We start from the raw sequence: 9,350 nt of genomic DNA on the forward strand, positions 1-9,350 counted from the left end.
TAAAAATTTTTTTTAATAAAATTATCTCTCTCCTTTAATTCTTCTCAAAATCTCTCTTATTCTTTTCTATTCTAAAACATTTTTCTTACATTATTATATTTTGCTGGAATATATATATATACTTAAAATTGAAATGTATGTATTTATTAACCTAGACAAAGTTATATGCTCAAAATCAAAATTTATGTATATTAACCTAAACAAAGTTATACCACTATTTTTTTCTACTATATATATATTTTTTTCCATTACGGTATTACTTACATATAGGATGTAATGATAGTGATACTTAGAGTCAAAATTCAAGAAGATCCACAAATTTTGACTCTAAGTATTACTATCATTACATTCTATACGTAAGTAATACCGTAATGGACAAAAAAAAGATGTAGTAGAAAAAAATAGTGGTATAACTTTGTTTAGGTTAACATACATAAATTTTAATTTTGAGTATATAACTTTGTTTAGGTTAATAAATACATACATTTCAATTTTGAGTATATATATATATATATATTCCAGCAAAATGTAATAACGTAAGAAAAAGGTTTTAGAATAGAAAAGAATAAGAGAGATTTTGAAAAGAATTAAAGGAGAGAGATAATTTTATTGAAAAAATTTTTAAGAAGAAAAGATACAATTACTAATGTTTTGTTTGTCAATTACATTTCTATTAAAATTAGTAGTATCAAAAAATATTTCAAATTTAATATTATGAAGAAAAATAAAAAAAAATATATAAGGACTAGTTTGACTAATTTTTAAAATTTGAGGGATGAAAATGACTTACGTTTTGACTATAAAATTTTTTTTTACATGTCAAGTGACATGTGTCACTGACTTGCCACGTGGCGTGCCACGTGTCACTGACCTACCACGTGTCGTGTCACATCATCATACCACGTGTCACTTAACGTGACACGTCATCATCTAACTGACGGAATGACTAATTTGACTTACATTTTATCTTTTAGGGACTAATTTGATTAAAAAATCATTCGGGGACAAAAATGAAGATCACGTGATCTTTTAGGGACGAAATTAGTATTAACCCTTTATTTTTTTTTAAAATTGCAAAAAATAGAATATTTTTAATAAAAAACTAATTACTATTGATTTAAATATAAAATCTAATTTTAAGAAAAATGTAACTGTTGGTAAAAAAGTGAATTTTTTTTATTATCAGTGGTTTTGACCATAAAAATAATGTTTCGACTATAAAAATAGAAATAGATAAGTTGAAGTTGAAAAAAGATGGTACAAAAAGCGTTTGGGTTGAAAGGGTAGTTATTTTTTTTTTTTTTAATCATCAAGGCTACTTGACCTTCAAATTGAGTGAAAGATATGGATGTGGAATTTGAACAGCAAATTAAAGAAACTTAAAATTTTGAAGACCAAGAAAGATATAAATATCAAAATTTGGTGTTCAAAATTCTTTATAGTCAAAGTAAAGTCATAGCGGAGACAAAAAAAGGAATTAAGATAGTAGATAAACATGCTCCATAGCAAGTCTATTTTCATGATCTATAAATAGTAAAAATTCAGAAGAATTTAGAGACTTCAATCATAAATACTAGATCATCACATAAACTTATAAAATTTTCGGTCTCCACGAACGACGAAAAAATATAAAGTGCAAGTGCATGTGAGTGTTAGAAGTTAATTTTTAACTTTTTTTTCCTTTTGTTTATTTGGTTCAGTTTCATTTAATTTCTTTGAATTTTATTATTTCTTTGTTTAAATCAATATTTGGTGCTTTCTCCATTTAATTATTTATTCTTTTAATGTTTATCATAAAATTTACTACTAGCAATTTTGACCTAGATTATCTTGACACTAATTAAATAATTTTTGGGTCAAATTCACTTTTTTTTAGAGGAATTGTATCTATTTTACCATACTTATATTTTGATACAAATTCGTTTTGACATCACCTGTCGAAATCGACAAAAAAAAAACGAGTAAAACAATAACACACAAGTTCCTTTCAATTGTCTAGTTTAAGTGTGTGTTTGGATTGTAGTTTGTCAAACTGGAATTTGAATAAAAATTATTTTATAGAATTGATTTTGAATAAAAGTAAGTTTGTGTCAATATAATTTATGTTTGGCAATTCTATACTAAAATTGATTTTAATAAAATAAATATTGTTTGGATAATATTATTTAAAATCATTTTTAAATACGTTGCCAAACACACCTAAGATGGTTTGGTCTAATTTATAAAGTGACAATTGACTGATTGCTACTGTTCAGTGATTTTCATAGAGCTAACACAATGTTCACCATAAATACACACAAGATTCTCTCATTATAGCTTAATGACACTTTTGATTGCAGATTTGTTTGGCAATGGGACTTGAATCACTCTTGACTCACGCTTATGTTTGATCGTGTAAGTCAAAATTATGTAAGGATATAGAGAAACAAAAAAAATTGTGAAATAAATAGGGGAAAAAAAGCTGGAAAAATGATCTAAAAATTATAAATAGAGAGGAGGGAGACAAGAAGTGAGAATATAGAATGATTAGGGGAGGAAGAGTGCATGACAAGGTTCCTTTCGGCGAGTTCACGCCTCCCCTAATATTGCCATTAGGATTTGCACTAACCCTATGTACCCATTACACTTTCTTTGTTTTTATAATTAGTAGTTAGCTACCCGATTTTAAATCCAAATATGAATCAATTGATCTTTTGTTTGCTGAGTTTGGACATCTTTGAAGGCTGAAGCACGGGGTTTCGGAATAATAATAATAATAATAAGATTAACTTAGTATAGAAAAAAAAAAAAGTTCCAACTTTTAACCGATAGAAGATAAAATTCATACAACGTGAAATATACTTTCTGTTCTTTGAATTTGTCTTAGATTTTAAAAATATTAATCAATTTTATTTTGTTGTAGTTTTGTTTTAATAAATTTTTTATTTACATTAAACATATTTTTTACAGTTAAATTTTTAAAAAATTTATAATTAATCCAATAATAATATTTGACAAGTAGAACTAATAGCAAAATTTTGTAGAGTAAAGTATTAAATTAGTTTGTACTTGTTCTTCAAATTATCGATATTGTTCTTGCAACGCTGTTATGTAGGACATTCCGTTAAGGGTTAAGTACTAATTTCGTCTTTGAGGTCTGGGACGAAAATCAAATTTATTCCCAACCTTTTTTTTGTTATTAAAATCATCCCTAATATTACAAAACGTTAAAAAATTATTCTTTTTTACTTTAATTATATTTTTTTCACCAAATTACACTGCATCGGGGCCAATGTCTTCCCTGTATTCAAGCCAACATTAGTGAGGGTGTGCAAAGAAGAAAGTAACTGAATTTAACAGTTTCCAAAGCCACCAAGTTTACCAAGATCAATTCAATCCTTTGCAAAGAAGTTGTAAAGATGAATGGAACATTAACATTTTGTTAAGGCCTGGCCTAAACCACTATCGGGCTGGGCCGGGCCGGCCTGAGCACCACCCGACCCGGATGGTCGGGTAGGAGATGCTCAGTCGCCGACCCGGACACGCGTCCCTGACAGCTACGCTACAGCTGTCAGAATGGAGCATCAGGGAAGGCGGGCTTGTCCTTGATGGGCCCACCACTGACATGGTATATATGGGGAAGGTCCTGCCCTTCCCCCAAGGTACGTCACATACCACTCAATCTTTACTCGCCTGCACACTTCACTGACTTGAGTGTCGGAGTGTCTTTGCAAGTGACACCCCCCTTTACATCCGAAGAGCTCGGGACCTCGCCTACCCTCAGCCCAAAGACGTGCGGCCAGACGACCTCCCCTTCTCTAACCAGAAAATCAACCCAACCCGTCCGGTATCCGACCTACCGAACATTGGCGTCGTCTGTGGGGACTCTAGTCGCTTGAATGGACGTTGTATTGGACCCGGGAGAGACAGGCCGCAAAGGGGAACCCTCTGCGACTTCTCCCAGACAGCGCACGAGGTTCCCTCCAAGACGTACCACCCGATCTCTCGAAAGACGCCCTTTCGGGGGAACTGGCGACAACCACGCACTACAAGAAAATAAGCTTTTTGCTACGCTTTTAAAGCGTGCCGAAAAGGGCAAAAAAACGTACCGATAGCTTTTCGCCACGCTTTTTGAGCTATCGGCACGCTTTTGAAAGGGTCACATCTGCAAGCGTGCCGATAGCTCTATTGCCACGCTTTTTCTATCTACTGGCACGCTTTGTTTTTTTTCCATGCTTTGATCTATTGGCACGCTTAAAAACGTAACTGTATGTATAACCATGTAGCCACGCTTTTAAAACGTGCCTAAAAGTAGACATACAACCACACTTTTAAAGCATACTTAAAAGTAGACATACATCCACGCTTTCAAAGCGTACCAAAAAATAGATATACATCCAAGCGTGGCCTAATCCTTTTCAAATAAAAAAAAAAAAGAAAAAATAGAAAATAAAATAAAAATATTATTAAATTAATCTTTAAAATAAAATAAAATACTAAAAAATTAATCTTCTATTGATTTATATGAATGAAACAATTAAGAAAAAATAAATTCAACTTCCAAAATAAATATTTAAAAAAATTACAACTTTATATTTAAAAAAATATAATCTAACTCCTAAACAACATCCAAGACTTTTCAGCAATCTTTGACGCCGACACCAGGGCCAAGGAACTTCGCACTTGGCAAGAATCTGAAGAGAGAAAAGCAAGTATGTGAACTGAATTGAAAGCCAAAGTAACTAGTGACTTAATGCACGTTGATCAGCACTTCAACATATAGATAAATGCATAAATCAATTTAAGTTATATATACTTACAAATCTCTAGCGGCAACAGCAAGAATATCAACACAAAAACACAACACCAGGGCACAAGCTCTCTACTTGAGATTTTATGGTATCTATGACTTCAAAACCTCTAATAGAATTAGCATTAGGACCTGCTGTTATTTCTCCCGTAAAAGTTGATGTATCATCTAATAGCACTGATGCATCACATCCCCGAAACAAGAAATTATTAACAAAGAACGAAAATTAATTGTTTCCTAAAACTAAGATTGAAATAATGTACATATGGAATTCATTTATTTGCTACCTAAGAAATATAAGCTTTACTGTCAAGTTCTTCTTAAGTAAATTTAAACATGGATTTAAACTAGACTTGGTTTTAGTTTGTTATTAAGCAATTGAATCAAATGTTTGTTAGTGGAAATTAAAAGTCCTCCGCAATCTTTATTACACGTAGCAGATTCACAAGAATCGATATATTTAAGAGGAAATCACAGGAATGTTCAGCAATCTTTATGGAATATCCAACGTGCAGGCGGGAAAAAAACATATCAATATATTTAAGAGTTTTCCCCTTGAATAACAATAAGATCAAGTAGAAAGGGTTCTGGTAATAACAATAAGATCAAGTAACTACAAGATACCATGAACGTCATTAATTGTGACATACCCTGAATACCATATCAAAGTGTTGCTGCTGCCCAACATCTGTGACATATATAATCCATTCAGCCTTCTCTTCATTCGGCTACTGATTTAGTACACTTCAGAAAAACAGCAAGCAGTAACCAATTTAGAAAAATCATATAAAATTCATCTTTGGTTGGATTCTCCTAAATTTTGGTGTGGTTGAACTAGACTTACCCATCTTTCATCCAGTTCAAGTCCCAGAATATTTTCACTTCTCTAGAAAAAGTTATGCCTCTCAAAATATGGTTTTGTTTTAAGAAAAGGTAGCTGTCACAGCAGTGAACAGCCCTGCTTCCAGAAGGCACAACTTTCTCTACAAAATTCGAATTGTCCTAAAATTTGGACATAAAATACTAGACATCCTAATATTTCACCTCTCTTTGATTTCACCTCCAAAGAGTTTCAGAGTATTGAGATATGTGGTTTTGAAGTTGCTGTTCCAGAATTCAGACAGCATTCTTTCTGCAGAAAATGACCATTTTCTAAAAATCATATCTCCCAAACCACAAATCAGAAAATTCTGAAATTTTAGGGGAACAATCTAGACATCTCAAGGTTTCATAGAAAAATAATTTCACTCATTTTGAGTGGCTAGATTGCTGCCAGTTTTGTTCACAAAGTGCTGCCCGAAACTGCATAATTCTGCAACATGTAACCTTGGGTTTTGAGAGGTCAAAAATTGATTTCTAGCTTTTCACTCACTCTAACCTTGCATTCTAACTTTATTTTACCTATTGTGACTTGTTAAAAAGATTAAATCAGCCCCATGTGCTCAATAAGATCATCAACCAGCTCAAGGTTTTCAAAAGTGAAATAACATGTACTATATATATATATACACATAATGGATCCTCATTCATTTTTCAACAAATAAAATTTCAGCAATCAATTTAACTCTCACCAAGTAAGGAGGATCTGCCACTACTATTTTGAAGGAATGCGCACATAATGTGAATATATAGGCAATGTAATTGAATAACAATTTCATATATCAGCATGAATGAAATTCAAATTAATGGATATATCATATATATTTTAACACCATTAGTGGCATTCAATTGGTTTGGTAATGATCATCACAATAACAAACTGATAGCACCAAACTAATAAATAATAATAATCACTAAAGTGTTAATCAGGGGTGTAGCAACATGAGACCTAAGATATGTTAGGAAGATTAGATAATATTTGAATCCCATTTTGGTGTAGACAGCCAATAAAGAGAAATGTCTGAAGTGAAAATGTCTGAACTGAAAAAAAAAACTGAAGGGGGAAAAAAGAGTTGGATGTAAAGAAGAAAATGGGATTAAAAAAACATTTATACACAAATAAATTAAGAGCTCTATTTTGAAGGAATGCTTCAACTCCAGGGTGATTCCGATGGACGTTTATGAGTACCGTAAACTTAAAATCATGTTTGTTGTATAAAAGAGGCTTGATTTTAGGAGGAATAGTTCCACGGCCTGTAAATATATGAAGGGAGGGATAATCTTTAGCGAGAACTATTGAAATACATTTAATTGAGACGACAAATAAAATGAAAAAAGATAAAAGAACAGAGAAAATAATTACCTGGTGCAAAAGCAAGACCTATAAAACAGTACTTGAGGTAAACCAGCATCCTGTACCTGTACATTTATCAAATAATTTGGAGGCATAACTGAAATTGAAAACTTAATAGTATAAAGGTATAGCCTTTGAAAAAATAGAAAAAGAAATCATGACTATGAACTCATTTAGTTAGCTATATTTGTTGAACAAAACAATAGGATGATAGAAAAAGCTAACATGAACAGAAAAAGATCCATGAATATGAGGAGGAGAAATTCACTAAGCATTTCAAACTTGGGAGACATTTCAACAAAGAGGTAGAATAAATCAGAACAGATATATCAACCAACAGGATAAGAGTGTAGGACAAAATAGACATATCAATTTCAAAGGGAGAAATGGAGAAAGAGAAAACTACAAAGTAGCGGTAGTGATTATGTTGAGAAAGGAATGCGCACATAATGTGAATATATAGGCAATGTAATTGAATAACAATTTCATATATCAGCATGAATGAAATTCAAATTAATGGATATATCATATATATTTTAACACCATTAGTGGCATTCAATTGGTTTGGTAATGATCATCACAATAACAAACTGATAGCACCAAACTAATAAATAATAATAATCACTAAAGTGTTAATCAGGGGTGTAGCAACATGAGACCTAAGATATGTTAGGAAGATTAGATAATATTTGAATCCCATTTTAGTGTAGACAGCCAATAAAGAGAAATGTCTGAAGTGAAAATGTCTGAACTGAAAAAAAAAAAACTGAAGGGGAAAAAAGTTGGATGTAAACAAGAAAATGGGATTCAAAAAATATTTATACACAAATAAATTAAGAGCTCTGTGTTTAGAACTCATAAATGATAATTACATTTCTCAGAACTTTTTTTTTATATATGTCTTTTTTGAAAGAAAATGTATTCATAAATCTATTGACAAGATCTATGTATTTCTCAAGTCCACAAATGTTCTGCAGCAACATGTTTTACATGGATACAGTGAAGGCAAACAAGAATAATATATTAAAAATGACAGATGTAACATACCCAAGTGCAACAGCACTATCCTTTTGGCTATTTTGTAAGACTTCAAAGAGCTCCTCCAGAGGTGCCCTATAGTCATTTAGTCCTTTATTAAAGAGATACACCAGGGTGCTATACAGGCCATGCTCCCGGCATAATCTGACCACCTCAACAATGTATCAAATATAAGCACTCAACAGTTAGACAGTTAGGCCAATAGAAGAAATAAAGGGCAAGGGAAGAGGTTTTAGAAGAGCTAACAACAACCTGATTAAAATCCAATGATGAAATATCCATGTGAAGTACACATTGCTCAACCCGCTGTAACCACCCTTTAGCACTATAATGCTCTACCAGTTCTTGCATAATATTGAGAAGAGGGATAGAAATACAAAGAAGAAAGGTATTAGAAGAATTAAGAATGAAAATTCAAAAGCCAAAACTTACTGTCATTGCAGCAGAGGCTGGCTTCAGAAGTTGTGCAGCTTTAGCAAAACTGCTTTGCACAGAAAGTTGCCTAGATAACCAATCAAAAAGGTCTTTACGCCCTTCGGCACCAAGTTTAGAATCCATCAAGGCAATTGTAATATAAGGAACCTACAATAGTAGCATACTCAGAGGATAGACACAAGACAGAAGAATCACTTAACAAAAGATTGAAACAGACCATTTTATCAAGATGAACAGCAGCAAGCCACAAATCCAAAGTATTGAGTGCACATTCTCTCATGTGCTTCTTGTTGTCACCAAGGGATTTCAATATATCAGCCAGAATACCCTGAAACGAACAATAAAGCACAACTTGAGATGACAACACAAGATTATTAACAAGATAGAAAATACAAAAGCAGAAAACGATCCAACAAGAAATAATCAGAACAAATAATCAGAACCAACAAGAAATAATCATAACTGAAAATAGGGGTGTGCAAAAAAAAAACTAGTTTCACTGAACTGAATTGAAACTGAACTGAAACTGTTTTAAATAAACCAGTTTTTTAAAATAAAAAACTGAACTGAAACCATAGTTTTTATGAAAACCAGTTTATTAAAAATCAGTTTTTATGGTTCAGTTTAGTTTTAAACCAAATTAAAACTGGTTTTATTTAAACTCTAAAATTAGTTTTTACATGCTCTTTCTCTCTCTCTCTCCCTTCACTTTCTCTCTCCCCTTCCCCTCTCTCTCTCCTCTTTCTCCCCGCTCTCTCCCTTCTCTCTCTTTCCCCTTTCTTCCTTCTCTCCCCTCTCTCTCTCTCTCTCTCTCTCTCCCTTCTCTCTCTCTCTCTCTCCCCTTTCTCTCTCTCA

The 9,350-nt window shown here is 32.3% G+C and overlaps 1 protein-coding gene across 3 annotated transcripts; it reads right to left on the minus strand.

Annotated features, from left to right (window-relative positions):
• Positions 4,569-8,879, minus strand: LOC107620943 (vacuolar protein sorting-associated protein 8 homolog). 3 transcript variants are annotated; one of them, XR_002356322.1, is made up of 8 exons: positions 8,713-8,878; positions 8,313-8,642; positions 8,070-8,212; positions 7,032-7,087; positions 6,806-6,922; positions 6,361-6,387; positions 5,440-5,533; positions 4,569-4,673 (listed from the first exon to the last, which is right to left on the minus strand). XR_002356322.1 is itself a non-coding variant. In XM_021114116.1 (7 exons), the coding sequence occupies exons 2-7, from the start codon at positions 8,409-8,411 to the stop codon at positions 5,526-5,528; spliced, it is 450 nt and encodes a 149-aa protein (XP_020969775.1). In that variant the 5' UTR covers positions 8,412-8,642; positions 8,713-8,878; the 3' UTR covers positions 5,181-5,525. The 3 variants fall into 3 exon arrangements, 2 of the variants coding, with proteins under 2 accessions (XP_020969775.1, XP_020969774.1); XM_021114116.1 differs by lacking the exon at positions 4,569-4,673 and having other exon boundaries at positions 5,181-5,533; XM_021114115.1 differs by lacking the exons at positions 4,569-4,673; positions 5,440-5,533 and having other exon boundaries at positions 6,327-6,387; positions 8,713-8,879.

The sequence above is a fragment of the Arachis ipaensis genome, chromosome B10 (genome assembly GCF_000816755.2).
Source record: "Arachis ipaensis cultivar K30076 chromosome B10, Araip1.1, whole genome shotgun sequence".
Classification (NCBI taxonomy): domain Eukaryota; kingdom Viridiplantae; phylum Streptophyta; class Magnoliopsida; order Fabales; family Fabaceae; genus Arachis; species Arachis ipaensis.